Below are 26,439 nucleotides of genomic sequence, written 5' to 3' on the forward strand. Positions count from 1 at the left end.
TACTCCATATCGCATCATACTCTCATCTCACAAAAACCCATCTATCTCAGCTTTGGAATTTTCAATTGACTGAACATCAACAGTCTTTTTAAACTAATGTGGCAGGGGGTTGGGAACCAAATGAGGAGGTCAGTGGACAGTAAGGAGGTAGTAACTAAAGCCTGTAAGGAACTAGATAATGAAGTCAGTGTGACTAAGGGAAAGAGTAGGCAGGGAGCAGATGATGAAAGCAAAGGGACTGGTGGTCTGAGGTGCATTTGTTTTAATGCAAGAAGTGTAGTAGGTAAGGCAGATGAACTTAGGGCTTGGATTAGTACCTGGGAGAACGATGTTATTGCTATTACTGAGACTTGGTTAAGGGAACGGCATGATTGGCAACTAAATATCCCAGGATATCGATGCTTCAGGCGGGATAGAGAGGGAGGTAAAAGGGGTGGAGGAGTTGCATTACTGGTCAAAGAGGATATCACAGCTGTGCTGAAGGAAGGCACTATGGAGGACTCGAGCTGTGAGGCAATATGGGCAGAACTCAGAAATAGGAAGGGTGCGGTAACAATGTTGGGGCTGTACTAGAGGCCTCCCAACAGCGAGCGTGAGATAGAGGTACAAATATGTAAACAGATTATGGAAAGATGTAGGAGCAACAGGGTGGTGGTGATAGGAGATTTTAATTTTCCCAACATTGACTGGGATTCACTTAGTGTTAGAGGTCCAGATGGAGCAGAATTTGTAAGGAGCATTCAGGTGGGTTTTCTCGAGCAGTATGTAAATAGTCCAACTCGGGAAGGGGCCATACTGGACCTGGTGTTGGGGAATGAGCCCGGCCAGGTGGTTGAAGTTTCAGTAGGGGACTACTTTGGGAATAGTGATCACAATTCTGTAAGTTTTAGAATACTCATGGACAAAGACGAGAGTGGTCCTAAAGGAAGAGTGCTAAATTGGGGGAAGGCCAACTATACCAAAATTCGGCAGGAGCTGGGGAATGTAGATTGGGAGCAGCTGTTTGAAGGTAAATCCACATGTGATATGTGGGAGGCTTTTAAAGAGAGGTTGATTAGCGTTCAGGAGAGACATGTTCCTGTGAAAATGAGGGATAGAAATGGCAAGATTAGGGAACCATGGATGACAGGTGAAATTGTGAGACTAGCTAAGAGGAAAAAGGAAGCATACATAAGGTCTAGGCGGCTGAAGAAAGACGAAGCTTTGGAAGAATATCGGGATTGTAGGCGCAATCTGAAACTAGGAATTAAGAGGGCTAAAAGGGGTCATGAAATATCTTTAGCAAACAGGGTTAAGGAAAATCCCAAAGCCTTTTATTCATATATAAGGAGCAAGAGGGTAACTAGAGAAAGGATTGGCCCACTCAAGGACAAAGGAGGAAAGTTATGCGTGGAGTCAGAGAAAATGGGTGAGATTCTAAACGAGTACTTTGCATCGGTATTCACCGAGGAGGGGGACATGACGGATGTTGAGGTTAGGGACAGATGTTTGATTACTCTAGGTCAAGTCGGCATAAGGAGGGAGGAAGTGTTGGGTATTCTAAAAGGCATTAAGGTGGACAAGTCCCCAGGTCCGGATGGGATCTATCCCAGGTTACTGAGGGAAGCGAGAGAGGAAATAGCTGGGGCCTTAACAGATATCTTTGCAGCATCCTTAAACACGGGTGAGGTCCCGGAGGACTGGAGAATTGCTAATGTCCCCTTGTTTAAGAAAGGTAGCAGGGATAATCCAGGTAATTATAGACCGGTGAGCCTGATGTCAGTGGTAGGGAAGCTGCTGGAGAAGATACTGAGGGATAGGATCTATTCCCATTTGGAAGAAAATGGGCTTATCAGTGATAGGCAACATGGTTTTGTGCAGGGAAGGTCATGTCTTACCAACTTAATAGAATTCTTTGAGGAAGTGACAAAGTTGATTGATGAGGGAAGGGCTGTAGATGTCATATACATGGACTTCAGTAAGGCGTTTGATAAGGTTCCCCATGGTAGGCTGATGGAGAAAGTGAAGGCGCATGGGGTCCAAGGTGTACTAGCTAGATGGATAAAGAACTGGCTGGGCAACAGGAGACAGAGAGTAGCAGTGGAAGGGAGTTTCTCAAAATGGAGACGTGCTGGGGCCACTGTTTGTGATATACATAAATGATTTGGAGGAAAGTATAGGTGGTCTGATTAGCAAGTTTGCAGACGACACTAAGATTGGTGGAGTAGCAGATAGTGAAGGGGACTGTCAGAGAATACAGCAGAATATAGATAGATTGGAGAGTTGGGCAGAGAAATGGCAGATGGAGTTCAATCAGGGCAAATGCGAGGTGATGCATTTTGGAAGATCCAATTCAAGAGTGAACTATACAGTAAATTGAAAAGTCCTGGGGAAAATTGATGTACAGAGAGATTTGGGTGTTCAGGTCCATTGTTCCCTGAAGGTGGCAACGCAGGTAAATAGAGTGGTCAAGAAGGCATACGGACGGGGTATTGAGTACAAGAGTTGGCAGGTCATGTTACAGTTGTATAGGACTTTGGTTCGGCCACATTTGGAGTACTGCGTGCCGTTCTGGTCGCCACATTACCAAAAGGATGTGGGTGCTTTGGAGAGGGTGCAGAGGAGGTTCACCAGGATATTGCCTGGTATGGAGGGCGCTAGCTATGAAGAGAGGTTGAGTAGATTAGGATTATTTTCATTAGAAAGGCGGAGGTTGAGGGGGGGACCTGATTGAGGTGTACAAAATCATGAGAGGTATAGACAAGGTGGATAGCAAGAAGCTTTTTCCCAGAGTGGGGGATTCAATTACTGGGGGTCACGAGTTCAAAGTGAGAGGGGAAAAGTTTAGGGGGGATATGCGTGGAAAGTTCTTTACGCAGAGGGTGGTGGGTGCCTGGAACGCGTTGCCAGCGGAGGTGGTAGATGCGAACACGATAACGTCTTTTAAGATGTATCTAGACAGATACATGAATGGGCAGGAAGCAAAGAGATACAGACCCTTAGAAAATAGGCGACATGTTTAGGTAGAGGATCTGGATCGGCGCAGGCTTGGAGGGCCGAAGGGCCTGTTCCTGTGTTGTAATGTTCTTTGTTCTTTTGGGAGGACAAAGTTCCACATTTCCCCTACCCTTAGTGGATGCAGTGTTCCCTGACATCACCCCTGGACAGCCTAGCTCTAACTTTAAGGTTGTGCCCCCATGTTCTGGACTTACTCACTAGAAAAAATAGTTTCTCTCTATCTACCCTATCAACTCCTTTAATCATCTTAAACACCTCAATTAGATCACCCCTAAATCTTTCTATTCAAGGGAATACAAGCCTAGTCTATGCAATTTATCTTCATAATTTCACCTTTATAGCCCAGTATCCTTCTGGTGAATGTGCACTGCACCTCCTCCAAGACCAGTCTATTCTTCCTGAGGTGTGGTGCCCAGAGCTGAATACTCCAGATGCATTAAACAAGTACAGAATCATGCCAGTCTGTCAGAGCAGTTCTGTGGGGGGGGGAGACTTTCCGCTTCACTGTGCCTGGCAAATGCTTTGAGAGGGAAAAGGGGGTTCTTATGGAGGTCTCTACCCCACTATGCCTTGGATTTCATGGGGACCCTGGACTGGGCATACTTGGGATTAGGTGTGGTCTTCCAATAGGCACAGGCCCAGCGTTTGTTTTCAAATGAGATTGCAGGAGGTTACTCCCAGTCCTGCTGGCTCACTTTCTGCTGAATTGCCCACAGAATAGAAGTAGGGGCACCTCCCAGCAAAGTTGTCATTGGTACTGGCACCCTCTGCAGAATTACTCTGATTTTTCCTCTCCCTACTTGTGAGGTAATGCCTGACTTCTGCTTGGTGGCTCCCCAAGCACCCATGTCAAGATGGGGAACTTTCTATGTTGTGATCACAGGTATGATTTCATGTCCTATCTCCCTCTGACACCATGTGGCAAGACTTCCTGTCATTTCAATGTACTTGTTTTGTTGTCAGAAAGAACAGTTTCACCTTTTTCAAGCCTTTTTCCATACAAGCGTACATATGAACTAGGAGCAGGAGTAGGCCACTCGGCTCTTCGAACCTGCTCTGCCATTCAACAAGATCATGGCTGATCTGATTGTAACCGCAACTCCACATTCCCACCTACCCCCGAAAACCTTTCATCCCCTTGTTTATCAAGAATCTATCTACCTCTGCCTTAAAAATATTCAAAGACTTTGTTTCCACCGCCTTTACAGGAAGAGAGTTCCAAAGACTCAGGACCCTCTGAAAGAAAACATTTCTTCTCATCTCTGTCTTAAATGGATGACCCCTTATTTTTAAACAGTGACCCCTAGTTCTAGATCCTCCCACAGGAGGAAACATCCTTTCCACATCCACCTTGTCAAGACCGCTCAAGATCTTATATGTTTCAATCAAGTTGCCTCTTTTTTTAAACGCCAGCGGATACAAGCCTAGCCTATCCAACCTTGCCTCATAAGACAACCCGCCCATTCCAGGTATTAGTAATAAAAACAAAATACTGCGGATGCTGGAAATCTGAAATAAAAACAAGAGATGCTGGAAATACTCAGCAGGTCTGGCAGCATCTGTGGAGAGAGAAGCAGAGTTAACGCTTCGGGTCAGTGACCCTTCTTCGGAACTTCTTCGGATTCTGAAGAAGGGTTACTGACCCGAAACATTAACTCTGCTTCTCTCTACAGGTATTAGTAAACCTTCTTTGAACTGCTTCCAGTGCATTTACATCCTTCCTTAAATAAGGAGACCAATACTGTACACAGTACTCCAGATGTGGTCTCACCAATGCCCTGTATATCTGAAGCATAACCTCCCTACTTTTTTATTCAATTCCCCTCGCGATAAACAATGACATTCTATTAGCTTTCCTAATTACTTGCTGTACCTGCATACTAACCTTTTGCTATTGATGCATTCGGCCACCCAAGTCCCTCAGCATCTCAGCTGTGCAATCTCTCACCATTAGATAGTTTGCTTCTTTGTTATTCTTCCTGCCAAGATGGACAATTTCACATTTTCCCACATTATACTTGATTTGCCAGGTCTTTGCCCACTCACTTTACCTATCTATATCCCTTTGTAGCCTCCTTATATCCTCTTACTTTCCTACCTATCTTTGTGTCATCAGCAAATATAGCAACCATGCCAAAATAAATATATATTTTTTATTTTTACACTAAACCTATATTTTATAATTTGTTTATATTGTGGTCACTAATCATTAAGACCCAAATCTATGCTTGTACCCCATCTAGGGGCATTCCTCCAGAGGTGACATCTGTGTAATTTCTTATTTGGCACCAGGAAAAGTGTGTTGCTGCTTGTTGCAGCAACCAAACTTGTTGATCCATGTGAAAATTGTACTTGAGATGGGGATTGAAATTCTGTTCTGGTTTAGAGTGAAATGTTTAAATATTCTTTTAAAAATAAAGTATATGGTCTGGTGTTTTACAATTTATCATCAAACTTGCAATATAACTCATCTTTCGCCCTTCAGTAAAGGTGTACGTGTTTAAACTGTTCAATAGGAAACAATTTCTTCTGGTGAGGGAGTCCAGAACAAAGGGGCATAACCTTAAAATTAGTTCTAGGCTATTCAGAAGTGAAATTGGGAAACACTTCTTCACAGAACAGGTAGTGGCAATCTGAAACACTCTTTCCCCCAGAAGATGATTAGGAGCTTTCAAGATTGAGATTTTTATTAGGTAATGGTATCGAAGGATATGGAACAAAGGCAGTAAGTAGAGTTAAGATATAGATCAGTCATGATTTAATTAAATGGTGGAGCAGGCTTGAGGAGCTGAATAGTCTATTGCTGTCCCTATGTATGTATTTCCTTTGCATTGATCCATTTGCCAATCAAATATGACCAAGATTAAAATAAGTTAAAGATACAATGATGTTGTTAAGCAAAACTTTTAGCTTCCACTCTAAATATCAAACAGATGTGTTTAGTAGTGTAAATTTCAGTAAATCTCTCTGTGTATTTTAGGCAATATTGGAGAATCACCTTCCATCAGAGATAGTTAGCAAAATCAACCTTGTCGATTTGGCAGGCAGGTGAGTCTTTGGGTATTTTGTACTTTACAATACATGGCTAATATAATAAAACCCATTACTTTGAGTCCCAGCACTGATTAATATTCACACAAATGGTGACACATGCAGTGTTGTATGAAATGGAAGCTCCTGTTTGTAGTCAGGCCGAAAACAAACCAGATACTCTTATTATGCTTGTCATAGAATTGCCTTGGTGTCAGATGTTTAAATACTTCTTCGGCTGCAATACTCACATGTGAGAACTGTATGTGGGATGCTTGATGTAACGGTGAAAGCAAGAGCTTTTTAAAGGTTAAAGAAAACTAAGGGAGATAAATCAAAAGAAGGTCATTTTCTTGAATGAAAGAATTAAGGAAGTGTTCACAGCAAAGTCTACTTAAACCTGAAAGTCTCTATCTTCATAGTTTACTCTGCCACTTCAGCTCAGGAAGGAGGCTAAAGATCTCAGGAAAACCTTCAAATAAGTAACATTCTGCTTGATCCCAAAGATAAGCAAATCTCGCACACGTTAACCTAACCTTAGAGCCCACGTTTAGAACTCTAACCAGTCACAATTTGCAGGCAAATCCGAGAGGTGTGTGAATAGCTGTGTCTCAGAATAACTGATGGTGTTTCTCCTTCAGCATCATTTACCAGTGGTGTTGTGCTCCGCAGGCAAATACTTCTGTCACGTGGAGAAAGTTCCAGCCACAATCTTGGTCACTTTTCCCAACTAATCCAATAAATTTTTGTGAATATAGCTCGATCACTTTCTGATCATTCCCTGCACACCAGTCCCCCATCTCAAACAACGTGTAATGCTGTTGAAATGTCTCTGACCTGCAGCTGGGGTCCACAAAGCCATCACAGTGCAGAAGACGGCCATTTGGTCTATCGAGTCTGTGTCGGCTCTCTGTAGAGCAATCCAGTCAGTCCCATTCCAAGGCTGTATCCCCTTGGCCCTGTAAGTTTGTTTCCCTCAAGTACCTATCCACTTTGCTTTTGAAGTCATTCATCATCTCTGCCTCCACCACCCTCATAGGCAGAGTGTTCCAGGTCATTACAGCTCACTGTGTTAAAAAAAGTTCTCCCTCACATCCCCCCTGCATCTCTTGCCCAAAACCTTAAATCTGTTTCCCTTAGTTCGTGTACCATCAGCTAATGGGAACAGCTTTTCTTTGTCTACCTTATCTAAGCCTGTCATAATGTACACCTCTATCAAACCTGCCGTCAATCGCCATTGCTCCAAGCAGAACAACCCCTGCGTCTCCAACCTAACTTTGTAGCTAAACTCTCATCCCTAGAACCATTCTGGTAAATCTCTTCTACACCCTTTCAAGGACCCTCACATCCTTCCGAAAGTGTTCTGCCCAGAATTGGATGCAATGCTCTAGTTGTGGCCTCACCAGAGCTTTATAAAGGTTCAGCATAACTTCCCCCTTTTGTACTCAGTACCTCTATTTATGAAGCCCAAGATCTCATATGCTTTGCTAACTACTCTTTCAATATGTCCTGTCACCTTTAAAGCTCTATGCTCATGAACCCCTAGGTCCCTCTGTCCCTGCACGCTCTTTAGAACTCTGCCATTAAGTATATATAGGTAGGCAAAAGAGGAAGGCATAAATAAAAACTAAGTGCTGGAAATATTCAGGTCAGGCAGCATCTGTGGAGAGAGAAGCAGCGTTAACGTTAACTCTGCTTCCCTCCACAGATGCTGCCTGACCTGCTGAGTATTTCCAGCACTTTCTGTTTTTATTTCAGGTTACCAGCATCTGCAGTATTCCTTTGTATAAGAGAAAGGCAGTCGTGAGAGAGGCAGAAAATTTACAGACTTATTTTACGTATTGTGTGTAGCGTTCTCTGATTAAAAGATACAAGGTTGAATAAATAACATTTAACTATATTCAAGTGTCTGAAGAGCAGAAGAGTTACTGATAAGGCAGTGTCAGATATCTAGAGTATTACACAGAACAATTTCTCATCCACATCATTGCATGGATGTGGAATCAAACATTCCTTAATCTATAGTTCTGACAAACGAACAGGGGCACATCATGAAGATTTTAATAATAATGTAATTGTGCCCCCTAATGGCTTAGGTACAACTTGATAAAGGTACGAAGGAATTGTTCAGGACGAGTCACAAAGGAACCTGTTTATTTCTCTTTAACTCAAATGATGTTTTACAGTGAGAGAGCAGATCCAAATTTCTGCAAGGACAGGATTACAGAAGGATCAAACATTAACAAATCACTGGTTACTCTGGGAATAGTCATCTCCACTCTAGGTGAGTTGTTGCAGCAAACCTTTAAACCTATCTATCGCCTTCCAGTATTATAAACGTTTTTAAAATTAGAACTACCTGTGATTTTATATTAAGATTACTGTAAGTATATAGTCACAAAAAAGAGCATGTTCTCGAAAGAAAAAGAAAGGCTTGCATTTATCTAGCACCTTTCACATCCCAAGCACTTCACAGCCAATAAAGTACTTTTGTAGTGTAGTCATTGTTGTAATTATAGAATCTTAGAGCACCGAAGGAGGCCATTTACCCATCATGCCTAGAAGAGCTGTTCAATTTCATCCTGAACCCCAGCTTTTCCCCCATTACCCTGAAAATTAATCCTCTTCATAACATGTTCGGTTGCCTTTTAAAAGTTCCTTTGGAATCTGATTCCACTACCCTTTCGGGCAGTGTGTTCCAGGTCATTTCCCTCCAGTTCTTCATCCGGTTATTTTAAATCTACAACCTCTGGTTATCGACCCACGTGTCAGAGGAAATATTTTTCACTATTTGCTTTAACAAAACCCCTTATAATTTGGAATACCTTGATTGGGTCTCCTCTTGACCTTAAGGTAAAGTAATTTTGAAAGAGAACTTCAGAGGATAGCTGCGTGATGAATGAAAGGTCGGCATCCACTGGTGAATCAGGAAGGAAGTAGTCATCAGAATCAGCAAAACACAATTTGCCAATAAATAAAAAAAACAAAGCTCCACTTCAAAATAGATAATTTGTTTAGCTGCAGGTGAGATACAATAATGAGGGAAAGGGTTGCAACCCCTTCTTTGATGCTTAATATCAGTGGAAAGAAACACTCCCAAAAATATTTTCCTGTTAATATTCACTCACAGACAAACCATACACAAGACAAAAATTGAATGGAAAAGGTATTCCAAGAAGTTGTTGCCATCATTCATCAAATCCCAGTGACAGAAGAACCTGTCGCATGTGGTGATGAATATTCACAGCAACATGCCGAATGCCACCAAGAAGGGACGTTTCCCATTTATTGGTGACACTTCTTGTTAGAAATGTTGACAAATAATGCCAAATAGCAGGGACGTGACAAAAGAAGCTGATTTTTAAAATTAGTTGTTAAACTCATCAGACAGATGTCAACAAGAAAACGTGTTTAATTCTGCATGTAATGGCTGTTGCTTTCAATAAGGAGTCTCCACATCAGAGTCTTCCATCAAACGTGTTTGAAGGATTAAATTTGTCTCAGTATCCCCTTTTTTTCTGTTTTGGTAATCTTGAAGAAAAGCAGACGGTTCTCCCCTTATTCAGGCTAACATTCCTCCCCCACTGAATATCACTGGAAACCAGAATAACTGGTTATTCATTTTATCACTCTTTGTGGGGCAGAATGGCTGCCACATTTATCTGGTTCATTATCACATTGCTGTTTGTGAGAGCTTGCAATGCGAAAGTTGACTGCCACATTTGCTGCATTACAGCAATAACTACAATTCAAAAATACTTCATTGGCTGTAAAGCACTTAATGACATCCTGAGGTTGTGAAAGGCGCTATATAAATGTAAATCTTTTTTTATATTTGCCTGCATTAAAGTTCACTGTATTCCAAAACTAACCCGTTGTGTGAGGCAACCAAGTGCTTTTAAGATATCCTAACAACAGGACAAGGTTGTTTTTGTTCAGTAGATGAAAAGTGCATGATGCTGTCACTTTCAAGTAAATACTTCTCAATTTCTGCATTTTGTTCCTAATTATGCAGCGCAAAATTCCCAGATGTCCAGCAGCTGCCAGAGTATAAATAGTGTAGCGAGTGAAGGAGACACTGGAAGCCATTCCAGCGCATATTCAGGGAACAGCAGACGCCAGTGTTATGTTCCTTACCGTGATTCTGTCCTCACCTGGCTTCTCAAGGACAGCCTTGGAGGCAACTCTAAAACCATCATGATTGCAAGTGAGTATCATGGTCTTTTCAAAAAGCAGTTGATTACAAAATGAGCTTCTATTTAATTGGCTAGGAACAACAACTACTTCTATTTATATAGCGCCTTTAACATATTTAAACATCCCAAGGCGCTTCACAGGAGCTTTATAAAGCACAATTAGACACCAAGCCACATAAATATTAGAACTGATAACCAAAAGCTTGGTCAAAGAGGTAGGTTTTAAGAAGGGCCTTAAGGGAAGAAAAAGAGAGGTTTAGGGAGGGAATTCCACAGCTTGTGGCCCAAACAACGTTTGAATAAGCACATAATATTTCAAGAATTCCCCAGTATGAAATTTATTTGTCATCTTTTGCGTATTTATAAAACAAGTACCCCTTTCTAAGTGTTGCCCAATCTATGCACCATTGCCTGAAGAGAGCAAGGAGGGAGTTTCTAATGTTGGATGTGTGCAACAAGAGTCCAGGGTAATATTCCCACCCTCTCTAGGATACCGTCCCCATGAGAGTGACTGAGATTAGAAGTCAAATTTTAGTCACTGTCCCTCCTACGTACTGTATTGCACTACCTCACCTTTCCATTCCACTCTTTTTCCCAGCCTTCCCCTGTCCTGGGTTGTTTTCTCACCCTTAAGTTGCACAACATCTTCATCCAAGAGGGTCCTCCCATTAGGAGTAAGTAGCCTGTTCTCACGTAGTCCTAATGCTTCTCTCAAGCATCCAGTAGTTCTAGTCCACCCATCATAGAGCCAGCCAGCCTCCTCTTTCTGAATTCTGAAATCCATACCAGATTTTGACCTGGCCACTAGGTGGAGTATGTTACAATTCAAATGATGGGTTAGAAGAACTGTCAGAACTGTTTTTAGGCACAGGACTGTGTGTTTTCTGCCCAGTAACATAGCAGTGTTGTAGGTGATTGTGGAATTTGTGCCCAACATAGTCCAGCGTTTGGCTAATTGGAATCCCATGCTGATTTTTAATTCTTTACCTCAATTGAAGGAGGACATGTGGAAGGCTGCAGTGAAAACTAACAAAAAAAAAACACACATAAGTAAATCTGTTATCCCTGCTAGAACTTCACACAAAAGCAATTACAGGAAGAAGTTAATCAGCTTGTAATAGCCTGGATTATTTGCACTTCTGTATTGCTGACATCCTGTGACCTAGTCACACGCAAGTGCTCATTTTGGCATTGAGTGACTGGGACAATTTAGCATTTGGTTCATTAAAAGAAGCGCAAACACATTCTGTAACATTATATCCGGGTTTACAGTAGTAAAAATGTGTTAACTGTATTATCTCAAGCTTGGCATTTGCAGTATTTCTAAATGGAAAAGAGTTTTTTTTTCTTTCTTGGGATCAAGGCCAGCATTTATTGTCCATCCCTAATTGCCCTTGAGAAGGTGGTGGTGAGCCACCTTCTTGAATCGCTGCAGTCCTGCGGGGTAGGTACACCCACAGTGCTGTTAGGAAGAGAGTTCCAGGATTTTGACCCAGCGACAGTGAAGGAACAGTGATATAGTTCCAAGTCAGGATGGTGTGTGACTTGGTGGAGAACTTGCAGGTGGTGATGTTCCTATGCTTCTGCTCCCTTGTTCTTCTAGGCGGTAGAAGTTGCTTGTTTGGAAGATGCTGTCAAAGGAGACTTGGCAAGTTGTTGCAGTGCATCTTGTAGATGGTACACACTGCTGCCACTGTGTGCTGGTGGTGGAGGGAGTAAATGTTGAAGGTGGTGGATGGGGTGACGATCAAGGGGACTGCTTTGTTCTGCATGGTGTTGAGCTTCTTGACTGTTAGAGCTGCACTCATCCAGCCAAGTGAGTATTCCATCACACACCTGACTTGTGCCTTGCAGATGGGGGAAAGGCTTTGCGGAGTCAGGAGATGAGGTAGTTGGCACAGAATTCCCAACCTCTGACCTCTTATAGTCATGGTATTTATATAGAAACATAGAAAAATAGGAGCAGGAGTAGGCCATTCGGCCCTTTGAGCCTGCTCCACCATTCAATACAATCATGGCTGGTCATCCAAACTCAGTGACCTGTTCCCGCTTTCTTCCCGTGTCCCTTGATCCCTTTAGCCCTAAGAACTATATCGAACTCTTTCTTGAATATATTTAATGATTTGGCCTGAAGAAATCTCTCCTCATCTCGGTCCTAAATGGCTTACCCCTTATCCTTAGACTGTGACCCCTGGTCCTGGACTCCCCCGCCATCCTTCCTGCATCTAGTCTGTCCAGTCCTGTTAGAATTTTGTAAGTTTCTATGAGATCCCCTCTCATTCTTCTAAACTCTAGCAAATACAAGCCTAATTGACCCAATCTCTCTCCTTAGGTCAGTCCTGCCATCCCAGGAATCAATCTGATGAACATTTGCTGCACTCCCTTAATAGCAAGAACATCCATCCTCAGATAAGGAGACTAAAACTGCACACAATGCTCCAGATGTGGTCTCACCAAGGCCTTGTATAATTGCAGCAAGGCATCCTTGCTCCTGTACTCGAATCCTCTCGCTATGAAGGCCAAATATCATTTGCCTTCTTAACTGCCTACTGCACCTGCATGCTTACTTTCAGCGACTGGTGCACAAGGATACCCAGGTTTCGCTGCACCTCCCCCTTTCCCAATCTATCGCCATTCAGATAATCTGCCTTCATGTTTTTGCCACCAAAGTGGATAACCTCACATTTATCCACACTGTACTGCATCTGCCATGTATTTGCCCACTCACTCAACCTGTCCAAATCACACTGGAGCTTCTCTGCATCCTCCTTAGAGCTCACACTCCCACCCAGCTTTGTGTCGTCTGCAAACTTGGATATATTACATTTAATTCCCTCATCTATATCATTAATATTAGTATGGCTGGTCCAGTTAAGTTACTAGTCAGTGGTGAACCCCAGGAATTCGTTGGTCGGGGGTTCAGCGATGGTAATGCTATTGAATGTCAAGGGGAGAAGGTTAGTTTCTCTCTTGTTGGAGATGGTCATTGTCTGGCACTTAAGTGGCACGAATGTCACTTTCCACTTATCAGCCCAAGCCTGAATGTTATCCAGGTCTTGCTGCATATGGACACGGGCTGTTTCAGTATCTAAGGAGTCGCGAATGCTGCCGAACATTGTGCAATCATAAGCGAACATCCCCACTTTTGACCTTATGGAAGGTCGTTGATGAAACAGCTGAAGATGGTTGGGCCTTGGACACTATCCTGGGGAACTCCTGCAGCAGTATGCAGGGGCTGAGATGATTCGCCTTCAAAAACCACAACCACCTTTCTTTGTGCTAGGTATGACTCCAACCAGTGGAGAGTTTTCCCCCCGATTTCCATTGATTTCAGTTTTGCTTGGGCTCCTTGATGCACAGTTAGTGTTCAAATTATTGAGTTAGTTATTACAAACACCCAATGCATTGCCAGTGTATTTTTGAAAGATTTTGCTGGATTAGTGCAACATATTAAGTGGTAATACATTTCTCAGTATTTGAAAATTCTTAACCAATTTCTTGTGTTTTTTTGATTGTGTTCTGCACCAGTGCTATAATGAATTCACTGCTTTTCATAGTAAAAGTGGAAATAATGCAAAATGCTTCCAAATATGGGAACTGCCCACTTGTGTGAAAAACTGCAGTGAACTGTTGTGGGAATCAACTTCCCCAGATTTTTTTCTTCATTTTGTATTGCTCTTGTTTTTGTTTCTTTTGTGTCTCTTCCTGATTCACAATATGGTCATCACAGCCTATGTTTTCTGACTGCAGCAATTTCGCCTGCAAGCACAAGTTATAGCGAAACAATCAGCACCTTAAGATATGCAGCACATGCAAAGAATATTATCAATAAACCACGTGTGAATGAGGTGAGAAATTAGCAGTTGTTTGCCTGGTCACTGCACTCGATCTGTGTCTTGTTTGTTCTCTACTAAAGTAACAACTCTCCCAAATGCATCAGTTAGTTAATTTGTTGAGTGTGGGATTGAGCTACGCAAAGCAGGACGGCACCATGTCTATGCTAGGTTATTAAAGGGCATTGCGCTGGCTTTTGGCAACCCTTGAGCTACAGAGATAAAAGATCAGCCCTGGTTCCCACTCCCTAATCACTATTCAGTGCCCACTGCTGGCACATGAGAGTGTGTGAGCAGTGGGTGAGGTTGGGAACACACTCACCTGCGATGCAGTTCTTGCTCCAATAACCAATGATACATTGGAATGAGAAATGTGGCCAGCACCAGCAACAACTTACATTTATACAGTACCTTGATGTAGTAGAACGTCCAAAGACACTGCGCAGTAACGCTATCAAAGAAAATTTAACAACGAACCACTTAAGTAGATTGTAGGGCAGGTGACCAAAATCTTGGTCAATGAGGTAGGTTTTGAGGAGTGACTTAAAGGAGGAGTGAGAGTTAGTGGGGTTTAGGAAGGGCATTCCAGAGCTTAGGCCCGAGGTAGCTGAAGACACGGCTGCCAGTGGTGGAATGTTTAATATTGGGGATGCACTTGAGGCCAGAATTGGAGGAGTGCATAGTTCTCCGAGTGTTGTTGGAGCACCAGTGAAATAGTGCTCTAGCATGAGACTGTTTAAATGAATGAGAATAATTGCAGTGACAATCATATGTGAAATTGCTGTATCTCTAAGTTGGAATTATTTTGTATATGGTATATATAAAATGTATTTTGTAATTGTACCGGACATCATTACGACAGTCCCCTTAACCCTTTTCAGGATGCTAATGTAAAGTTGATTAGAGAACTGCGTGAGGAGATTGACAGATTAAAAGCCATGCTGATGAGTTTTGAATTGGTAAGTGGTGCATTCTCCCCTAAAATAACAGAGTAAAAAATAAGTTAAATATTAACATTGGCTGTATTTTATCATTCCTTACTACCATGTTAGAAAAAAATTGCTTCTGATCAAAGAAATTATTTTTCAAAATTTATTTCAGGTACTGTCTTTTCTATAGTTTGGTTAAAATCTTACAAGAACATAGTAATTAGACATCAGTGTTTTTTTTCCCCCGGAGATTTATGTATGGAGTGGAATTCAGGGAAATATGGGTAAAAATAACTTGCCTCACAATTCTGTGACAATGAAATCAGATATAGGTCATCTGGCGCCCTGCACGTTAGCCTTGTTTGCGATAACAAAAACAGCTGCTTGCATTTATATAGAGCCTTTATAGGGTAGGGAAAACTGTGTGTAATACAACTCTCCTTTTCCTCCTCTTGACTAGGTTAGTGGGGTTTTTGACTGACTGGACACATTGTTTATTGACAGTAACTGTCAAGTCTAGAATAAAAGCAAAATCCTGCGGATGCTGGAAATCTGAAATAAAAACAAGAAATGCTGGAAATACTCAGGTCTGACAGCATCTGTGGCGAGAGAAGCAGAGTTAACGTTTCAGGTCAGTGACCCTTCTTCAGAACTAGTAAGTGTTAGAAATGTAAAAGGTTATAAGCAAGTAAAGCGGGGGTGGGGCAAGAGATAACAAAGGAGAAGGTGTAAATAGGACAAGGTCACAGAATAGCTGACCAGAAGGTCGTGGAGCAAAGGCAAACAATATGTTAATGGTGTGTTGAAAGACAAAGCATTCGTACAGATAGGATGTTAATAGACTGAAAATTGAACAGCCACAAGTATAAACATGAAAAAAAAAACAGTGGGTAAGCAAACTGAACAAACTAAGATGAAATAAAATAATCTAAACACAAAAAAAAATTAAAAAAGGAAAAAGAAAACAATAACTGAAAATAAAAGTGAAATGGAGCCCGTCATGCTCTGAAATTATTGAACTCAATGTTCAGTTCGGCAGGCTGTAGTGTGCCTAATGGGTAAATGAGATGCTGTTCCTCGAGCTTGCGTTGATGTTCACTGGAACACTGCAGCAATCCCAGGACAGAGATGTGAGCATGAGAGCAGGGGGGAGTGTTGAAATGGCAAGCAACCGGAAGCTCGGGGTCTTGCTTGTGGACTGAGCGGAGGTGTTCCGCAAAGCGGTCATCCAATCTGCGTTTGGTCTCCCCAATGTAGAGGAGACCACATTGTGAGCAGCGAATACGGTATACTACATTGAAAGAAGTACAAGTAAATCGCTGCTTCACCTGAAAGGAATGCTACCTTCCATGACAGCGCTTCTGATACGTCTTCCTTTTTTCTCAACCGAGGAAGGTTGACAGGGCCCTCAACCGTGTCCGGCCCATTTCCCACACCTCTACCGTCGCCCCTTCCCCTCCCTCCCAGAACCGCGACAGGGTTCCCCATGTCTTCACTTTCCACTCCATCAGGCTCCATATCCAAAGGATCATCCTCCGCCATTTCCGCCACCTCCAGCGTGATGCCATTACCAAACGTATCGTCCCCTCCCTTCCCCTGTCAGCATTCCGAAGGGATCATTCCCTCCGTGACACCCTGGTCCACTCCTCCATTACCCTCACCACCTCGTCCCCTTCCCATGGCACCTTCCCCTGCAATCGCAGGAGGCGTAATACCTGCCCATTTACCTCCTCTCTTCTCACTATCCCAATCCGCAAACACTCCTTTCAGGTGAAGCGGCAATTTACTTGTACTTCTTTCAATTTAGCATACTGTATTCGCTGCTCACAATGTGGTCTTCTCTACATTGAGGAGACCAAGCGCAGATTGGGTGACCGCTTTGCGGAACACCTCCGCTCAGTCCGCAAGCAGGACCCCGAGCTTCAGGTTGCTTGCCATTTCAACACTCCCCCCTGCTCTCGTGCCCACATCTCTGTCCTGGGATTGCTGCAGTGTTCCAGTGAACATCAACGCAAGCTCGAGGAACAGCATCTCATTTACCCATTAGGCACACTACAGCCTACCGGACTGAACATTGAGTTCAATAATTTCAGAGCATGACGGGCCCCCCATTTTACTTTTATTTTCAGTTATTGTTTTCTTTTTCCTTTTTTAAATTTTTTTTTGTGTTTAGTTTATTTTATTTCATCTTAGTTTGTTCAGTTTGCTTACCCACTTTTTTTTTCATGTTTATACTTGCAGCTGTTCAGTTTTCAGTCTGTTAACATCCTATCTGTACTAATGCTTTGTCTTTCAACACACCATTAACATATTGTTTGCCTTTGCTCCACGACCTTCTGGTCAGCTATTCTGTGACCATGTCCTATTTACACCACCTCCTTTGCTATCTCTTGCCCCATCCCTGCTTTACTTGCTTATAACCTTTTACTAGTTTTGAAGAAGGCTCACTGACCTGAAATGTTAACTCTGCTTCTCTCTTCACAGTTGCTGCCAGACCTGCTGTGTATTTCCAGCATTTCTTGTTTTTATTACTGTCAAGTCTAGGGTGGGTTCAGCTTTCCTCTCAGATGACAAGCTATATAAAAACAGTAATCATGGAAAGAAAAAAGGAAGGACTTGCATTTATTATGCATTATTCTGCCATTAACGCACTCTCTGGGCAAATGCTTTGTCTTTTAATACAACTATTAGCACACCCTTTGCCTTGGTTCCGTGACATCTTTTTGTCATTTAATCTTTCCTGCTCTCTGCCCGATCACACACCTTCCCTTTTGTTCTTCCTCCCCCTCCCCCTTTTCACTTGCTCAAAGTCTATTACACTCCTAACCTTTGCCAGTTCTGATGAAAGGTTATCGACCTGAAACATTAGCTGTGTTTCCCTCTCCACAGCTGCTGCCAGACCTGCTAAGTATTTCCAACACTTGTTGTTTTTATTTCGGGTTTCCAGCATCCGCAGTATTTTGTGTTTGTTACTGAAGAGGTAAAGTTGGTTTGGGGTGAGGGAGAGAAGAATTGGGCAAATATAAAAGCAGAAATTGTCCAGTGCAATTATTTTCAATGGTAAATCAAGCAGGGATAATCTAGGTTCATCCAGGTTCTGTTAGACAAGAAGTAACTTGTTTAATGTTGGTCAGAAAGGCAGATAATGGGGTTTATTCGAAAGCTTTTGATATAGAAGAGTTGTGCTTATTAAACCAACTGGTAGGAATGTTCTTCGATGACTCTGCTGACTTTGCTAGGACCCTCTGTCACGACAAAAGTACTGTTGTGATGGCCCTCTTTAGCCTCACCTCAGTGTTCAAACAATACTGTGGTTCTGTTTGAATACACACTGCAGGTGTACAGCTATCATTTTTGCACCAAAGCAAAAATAATCAATGATGTTGTTTTGCAGCGAAACTCCAGCCCTTCTTTAAGTGATGAGAAAGATGGAAGCCTAACAGAAATGCTACTTCAAAATGAACTGAAGGTTAGTTGTACTCTTTGTATGAAAGAAAAGAACCATTATATATTTTAGATGGGTTTTATAAAAGAAAAAGATTTGCAATTATAGAGCACCTTCCAGCCAATTAAGTACTTTTCAAGTGTAGTCACTGTTGTAATTTTATGCACAGCAAGCTCCCACAAACAAAAATGAGATAATGACCATCTATTTTAGGTGTTAGTAGACCTTGCCCGTCTAAGAGCGAAGTCCAAAGTACGGAAAGTCCTCATCAGAGAACTCCTCTTTGCTGACGATGCTGCTTTAACATCTCACACTGAAGAATGCCTGCAGAGTCTCATCGACAGGTTTGCGTCTGCCTGCAATGAATTTGGCCTAACCATCAGCCTCAAGAAAACGAACATCATGGGGCAGGATGTCAGAAATGCTCCATCCATCAATATTGGCGACCACGCTCTGGAAGTGGTTCAAGAGTTCACCTACCTAAGCTCAACTATCACCAGTAACCTGTCTCTAGATGCAGAAGTCAACAAGCGCATGGGTAAGGCTTCCACTGCTATGTTCAGACTGGCCAAGAGAGTGTGGGAAAATGGCGCACTGACACGGAACACAAAAGTCCGAGTGTATCAGGCCTGTGTCCTCAGTACCTTGCTCTACGGCAGCGAGGCCTGGACAACGTATGCCAGCCAAGAGCGACGTCTCAATTCATTCCATCTTCGCTGCCTTCGGAGAATACTTGGCATCAGGTGGCAGGACTATATCTCCAACACAGAAGTCCTTGAAGCGGCCAACATCCCCAGCTTATACACACTACTGAGTCAGCGGCGCTTGAGATGGCTTGGCCATATGAGCCGCATGGAAGATGGCAGGATCCCCAAAGAGACATTGTACAGCGAGCTCGCCACTGGTATCAGACCCACCGGCCGTCCATGTCTCCGTTATAAAGACGTCTGCAAACGCGACATGAAATCGTGTGACATTGATCACAAGTCGTGGGAGTCAGTTGCCAGCATTCGCCAGAGCTGGCGGGCAGCCATAAAGACAGGGCTAAATTGTGGCGAGTCGAAGAGACTTAGTAGTTGGCAGGAAAAAAGACAGAGGCGCAAGGGGAGAGCCAACTGTGCAACAGCCCCAACAAACAAATTTCTCTGCAGCACCTGTGGAAGAGCCTGTCACTCCAGAATTGGCCTTTATAGCCACTCCAGGCGCTGCTTCACAAACCACTGACCACCTCCAGGCGCGTATCCATTGTCTCTCGAGATAAGGAGGCCCAAAAGAAGTAGAGGAGTAAATATTGACCAGGGAGAACATTCCTGCTTTTTCAAATAGTGCCATGGGATCTTCTGTGCCTACTTGAGAAGGCAGACGAGACCACAGTTTAATGTCCTTCTGAAAGACAGTGCCTCTGATAGTGCAACACTCCCTCAGTACTGCACTAGATTGCCAGCCTAGATTATGTACTCAAGTCTTTGAAATGGGCCTTCTGACTCAAGCCACGCGAGTCTTAGCATTGAGCCATGACTAACATGTTAAGGCATTGAAGGGGCAACCAGATTGCCTGAATATTCTGCTGAGCGTTCTGTACTCAGCAAAGGTCTCAGTTTTATCCCCTTACGCCCCCACCTCAATGAATTTCGCGCTCGGCATGACGTTGAGCTCTTCTTCCGTCGCCTCCGCCTCCGGGCTCACTTCTTCGACCAGGAGTCCTCCCCCCGACCAGCAGACCCATTCACCCGCCTCCAGCATTCTCCCTCTACCTGGACCCCTCACCCTGGCCTCTTACCCGCTCTTGATCTCTTCATTGAAAACTGTCGGCGAGACATTGGTCGTCTCAATTTCTCTGCCCCCCTCACTCACTCTAACCTGTCCCCCTCTGAACTTGAGGCACTCCGTTCTCTCAGGTCTAACCCCGACATGGTCATCAAACCTGCAGACAAGGGTGGTGCTGTTGTATTATGGCGTACCGACCTCTACCTTGCAGAAGCTCAACGCCAACTCACAGACACCTCTTCCTACCTCCCTCTGGACCATGACCCCACCACCGAACATCAAGCCACCGTCCAAAGGACTGTCACTGACCTCATCTCCTCTGGAGATCTTCCCTCTACAGCTTCCAACCTCATAGTCCCGCAACCCCGGACAGCCCGCTTCTACCTCCTTCCCAAAATCCACAAACGGGACTGTCCCGGCAGACCCATTGTGTCAGCCTGTTCCTGCCCAACTGAACTTATTTCTTCCTATCTAGACTCTATCTTTTCTCCGCTGGTCCAGTCTCTTCCCACCTACATCCGTGACTCTTCTGACGCCCTACATCATTTTGACAATTTCCAGTTTCCTGGTCCCAACCGCCTCCTCTTCACTATGGACGTCCAATCACTCTACACCTCCATCCCCCACCAGGATGGTTTGAGGGCTCTCCGCTTCTTCCTGGAACAGAGGCCCAACCAGTCCCCATCCACCAACACCCTCCTCCACCTGGCTGAACTTGTTCTCACATTGAACAACTTCTCCTTCAACTCCTTGCATTTCCTTCAAGTAAAAGGTGTCGCTATGGGTACCCGCATGGGTCCTAGTTATGCCTGTCTTTTTGTGGGATATGTCGAGCATTCTTTGTTCCAGTCCTACTCAGGCCCCCTCCCCCAACTCTTTTTCCGGTACATTGATGACTGTATCGGTGCCGTTTCCTGCTCCCGCCCCGAACTAGAAAACTTTATCAACTTTGCTTCCAATTTCCACCCTTCTCTCACCTTTACATGGTCCATCTCTGACACTTCCCTTCCCTTCCTCGACTTCTCTGTCTCCATCTCTGGGGATAGGTTGTCTACCAATATCCATTATAAGCCCACTGACTCCCACAGCTACCTCGACTACACTTCTTCACACCCTACCTCCTGTAAGGACTCCATTCCATTCTCCCAGTTTCTCCGTCTCCGACGCATCTGCTCTGATGATGCTACCTTCCATGACGGTGCTTCTGATATGACCTCCTTTTTCCTCAACCGAGGTTTTCCCCCCACTGTGGTTGACAGGGCCCTCAACCGTGTCCGACCCATTCCCCGCACCTCTACCCTCACCCCTTCCCCTCCCTCCCAGAACCGTGACAGGGTTCCCCTTGTCCTCACTTTTCATCCCACCAGCCTCCATATCCAAAGGATCATCCTCCGCCATTTTCGCCACCTCCAGCGTGATGCCACTACCAGTCGCATCTTCCCCTCCCTTCCCCTGTCAGCATTCCGAAGGGATCGTTCCCTCCGCGACACCCTGGTCCACTCCTCCATTACCCCCACCACCTCGTCCCCGTCCCAGGGCACCTTCCCTTGCAATCGCAGGAGGTGTAATACCTGCCCATTTACCTCCTCTCTCCTCACTATCCCAGGCCCCAAACACTCCTTTCAGGTGAAGCAGCGATTTACTTGTACTACTTTCAATGTAGTATACTGTATTCGCTGCTCACAGTGTGGTCTCCTCTACATTGGGGAGACCAAGCGCAGACTGGGTGACCGCTTTGCGGAACATCTCCGCTCAGTCCGCAAGCAGGACCCTGAGCTTCCGGTTGCTTGCCATTTCAACACTCCCCCCTGCTCTCATGCTCACATCTCTGTCCTGGGATTGCTGCAGTGTTCCAGTGAACATCAACGCAAGCTCGAGGAACAGCATCTCATCTACCGATTAGGCACACTACAGCCTGCCGGACTGAACATTGAGTTCAATAATTTCAGAGCATGACAGCCCCCCACTTTACTTTCATTTTTGGTCATTTTTAGTTATTTTTTCTTCCTTTTTTTTTGCATTCCTTTTTACATTTTTTACAATCTTTCTTTGCATTTATTTCATTTCATCTTAGTTTGTTCAGTTTGCTTACCCACTGTTTTTTTCAGGTTGTTTTTCTTCAGGTTTGCACTTGCTGATGTTCAATATTCAGTATATTCACACCTAATCTGTACTAATGCTTTGTCTTTCAACACACCATTAACATATTGTTTGCCTTTGCTCCGTGACCTTTTGGTCAGCTATGTGGCCTGGTCCAATCTGCACCTTCTCCTTTGTTATCTCTTGCCCAACCCCCACCTCACTTGTTTATAACCTGTGACTTTTCTAATATTTGTCAGTTCCGAAGAAGGGTCACTGACCCGAAACGTTAACTCTGCTTCTCTTTCCACAGATGCTGCCAGACCTGCTGAGTGAATCCAGCATTTCTTGTTTTTGTTTCAGATTTCCAGCATCCGCAGTATTTTACTTTTATATTATTATGCCTGAATATTTTCCTATTTATTACAGTTCATTACATGAAATACCTAATTGATGCTGTTTTGTAACCTTAGTTGTAAATTGGATAGTAGTGTCATTATCTCTGTTTATATTATAATATGATAGAGAATTTGGAGCATGAACGTGAAGTTTAAAAGTTGATCCTACGTAGTTTAGATTAATTTGTTACTTTAAATAGTGAAGCCATGAATGTCTGTGATCTCTCTCAGGTGGACCAGCTTACCAAAGATTGGACAGACAGATGGAAAGACACAAAAGCAATCATGGAGGAATACTATGTGGACATAAACAGAGGGAAAACAGGGGTGATCGTTGCCTCCCAGTTGCCTCATTTAATAGCAGTGGATGAGGATATATTAAGTACAGGTGTTGCTCTCTACCATCTTAGGGTAAGATTTCAGGCTCGTTTTGAATTGATTCAATGTATTTTATTAGTGTTTTAAAAAAAAAAAAATTACTTTTGTTTTCCTAATAATATTTTCCCTCTCTCAAAGATCCCTGTATAAGATCTCCTGACTAATGGATTCAGTGCTTGTGCTACTTTAGGTCAGACAGGAGGAAGTGTAGGTTGACCCTTTCGATTTTCCTGTGCATATTTGTTTTGTCCTACCTCTTGGAAGTATCTTGCAATCTTCCTAGCTGTGAATAATTGTAGAATTTGGGATCGTACCTTAACTTTCTGTAGAGTAGCTTTTCAGTGCATTTCCACTGAGACCTCGACAGCTGAGGTCAAGATTTTTAGATTTTTTTTTTAGATTTAGAGATACAGCACTGAAACAGGCCCTTCGGCCCACCGAGTCTGTGCCGACCATTAACCACCCATTTATACTAATCCTACACTAATCCCATATTCCTACCACATCCTCACCTGTCTCTATATTCCCCTACCACCTACCTATACTAGGGGCAATTTATAATGGCCAATTTACCTATCAACCTGCAAGTCTTTTGGCTGTGGGAGGAAACCGGAGCACCCGGAGGAAACCCACGCAGACACAGGGAGAACTTGCAAACTCCATGCAGGCAGTACCCAGAATTGAACCCGGGTTGTGCCGCCCCAAGATCAAGAAGAATAAAAGAAAAGGGTGGTAAATTGGGAACTGAAAATTAGGCGATGGAAAACATGGTTTTTAAAAAGCGGAATATTGCGCGAGGAGGGAAAGATTGAGGGAGGTAATAGAGGGTTATTGGGCGGAATCTTTTGGGCTTAGTCCCAGCTGGAGCATCAGGACCATTTTCGGTTTGGGAACCTGATTTACTATTTGGCACAACTTGCCAAGGCTCTTTCCCAGAACAACGACATTATCATCCCACCTCTGGGTTACTCAACCAATCAGAGAGGACGGGCAGAATGATGCTCCTAAAATAGCAATGAAGGATCTCTATTTAAAGGGACCCCAGCAGGACTCTCAATGGCAGCAATGATTGCAGCATACAGGATACCAGTGGGAAGGAGAAAGGAGCTGCAGAATTGAGGGGGGAAGATGTGTAAAGGCTGCTCCCTGGTTCTCTGACTTATCCCTGGAGGTGATTAATGAAAAAGGACATGAAGAGATACCCTGTTGTCTGAGGACAGCAGGAGGAGGCCAGCCAGCCTCATCAAGCAGGCATGGCTGGAGATTGCAGAGGTAGTGAGCAGCAGGAGTCTGGTGCCGAGGACCTGGATCCAGTGTGGGAAACGTTTCAATGACCTCGTGTGGTCTGGCAAGCTGAGTGTTGTCCAACTCTCAATTGGCACCCATCACTCTCCCACCTCCCGAGCATTATTCTGCACAGCACTCCTCTGACCGTCACACCTTGCTGTCACACACATGACTTTATCTCCAGCCTTCTCCTCAAATCTCCATCTCAACACTCAACCTCACTCTCATCCTGTTGCCCTCTCGCTCCCATTCCTCAGTCATCCTCAAATGTTTACCCACCACCCTTAGCAATCAGCTCACTTTTCACACTCCTAACTCTGGCTTTCTCTTTGCAGAAGAGAGTGCACAATGTTAGAGAGAGGCAGAGATCCATGGGCAGAGCTGCCACCATGGCCACCCTGACTCTGATGGAGGAGGAAGCCCTGGGGATCGGCAGGATGGCACTTGTACAGATCACTAACAATGGAGAGATCGGGGTGGCCCAGACACCTGGTGACGGCATTAGATATCGCATGGTTACTTGGCACTTAACTGTCAGTCATATGGAATCAATGTCAGCAATGCATTACTGACATGCCTGCACTATGCTAACTTGGAACCATATATCACCTAGGTTCAGCATTAAGTCATGTCTTTCAAATTCCTACAGAAGTGTTGATGGTACCAGTGGAGGAGATGAGGAAGGAGCCCCTCCACCAGTGCAGATATGCACATCTCACTGGGTCCAGCATCAAGATAGATAGGGTGGCACATGGTGAGGAGGTACATGAGCAGGTGCTTGAGACAGGGACAGCAGGGCACAGGACACTTCAAGCTCAGCTCAGCTGGATGCAGTTGCTGAGCTTTGGAGATTTTGCACTAAATGGGCACTTGTGGAGCAGCAACAGGAAATGTATGTGCTTCTGACAGCATTTCCAGAAGCATTGCACGCCCTTTTGCAGAAAATGGAGGAGTCCATCTCTAGCATGAGTGCCTTGATGTCTCAGGCATTTGCGTTGATGACAGCCGCCTCCATTGAAAGAATGACTGATCACATGGAGAGTCATGTACGGCAGGCCACCAAGTCTACGCTGGCCCACACCATTGGCCTACACACTCTGGCTGCAAGTTTACAGAGAATCGAGCAGAGCATCGTCTTGGTGGCTGAATGCCACAGTCCCATCAGCCAAGTGCTTTCCCATTCTTGGATAGCAGGGAAGTGCACGTGAGCCCTGAAAGGGAAGATGGAGAAAGGGCTGATGGCAGTGGGTGTTCTTCACAAGGCGTTTCTGGTTAGAGTTATACAGCACAGAAACAGGCCCTTCGGCCCATCGTGGCTGTGCCGGCCATATAGCACCCAACTATTATAATCCCATATTCCTGCACTTGGCCCGTAGCCTTGTATGCAATGGTGTTTCAAATGCTCATCTAAATACTTCTTAATTGTTGTGAAGGTTCCTGCCTCCACCACCTCTTCAGGCAGTGTGTTCAGATTCCAACCACCCTCTGAGTGAAAACATTTTTCTTCAAATCCCCTCTAAACCTCCTACCCCTTACCCTAAATCTATGGCCCCTGGTTATTGGCCCCTCCGCTAAGGGGAAAAGGTTCTTCTTATCTAACCTATCAATGCCCCTCATAATCGTGTACACCTCAATCATGTCCCCCCTCAGCCTTCTCTGCTCCAAGGAAAACAACCCTAGACTTTTCAGTCTCTCTTCATAGCTGAAATGCTGCAGCCCAGGCAACATCCTGGTGAATCTCCTCTGCACCCTCTCCAGTGCAAGCACATCCTTCCTATAGTGTGGCAACCAGAACTGTACACAATACTCCAGCTGTGGCCTAACTAGCGTTTTATATAGCTCCATCATAACCTCCCTGCTCTTATATTCTATGCCGCGGCTAATAAAGGTAAGTATCCCATATGCCTTCCTAACCACCTTATCTACCTGTGCTGCTGCCTTCAGTGATCTATGGACAAGTACACCAAGGTCCCTCTGACTGTCTGTACTTCCTAGGGTCCTACCATCCATTGTGTATTCCCTTGCCTTGTTAGTCCTCCCAAAATTCATTACCTCGCACTTTTCAGGATTAAATTTTCAGGATGGGCTCCGCCCATCTTA

The 26,439-nt window shown here is 44.1% G+C and overlaps 1 protein-coding gene across 4 annotated transcripts in view; it reads left to right on the forward strand.

The window, feature by feature from the left end:
* The window catches only part of stard9 (StAR-related lipid transfer (START) domain containing 9), a 298,527-nt gene that overhangs the window by 159,067 nt on the left and 113,021 nt on the right, over window positions 1-26,439 (forward strand). For 3 of the 4 annotated variants that reach the window (XM_068039742.1, XM_068039743.1, XM_068039744.1), the window contains 7 exons: window positions 5,978-6,045; window positions 8,214-8,311; window positions 10,043-10,234; window positions 13,974-14,071; window positions 14,938-15,015; window positions 18,380-18,454; window positions 22,906-23,085. In XM_068039742.1, coding sequence (XP_067895843.1) covers window positions 5,978-6,045; window positions 8,214-8,311; window positions 10,043-10,234; window positions 13,974-14,071; window positions 14,938-15,015; window positions 18,380-18,454; window positions 22,906-23,085 — 789 coding nt within the window. Of the gene's footprint in view, window positions 1-5,977; window positions 6,046-8,213; window positions 8,312-10,042; window positions 10,235-13,973; window positions 14,072-14,937; window positions 15,016-18,379; window positions 18,455-22,905; window positions 23,086-26,439 lie in introns of those variants that run through there. The other variant, XM_068039745.1, reaches the window with a different exon arrangement.

Source organism: Heterodontus francisci, chromosome 9, assembly GCF_036365525.1.
Source record: "Heterodontus francisci isolate sHetFra1 chromosome 9, sHetFra1.hap1, whole genome shotgun sequence".
Taxonomy (NCBI): Eukaryota; Metazoa; Chordata; class Chondrichthyes; order Heterodontiformes; family Heterodontidae; genus Heterodontus; species Heterodontus francisci.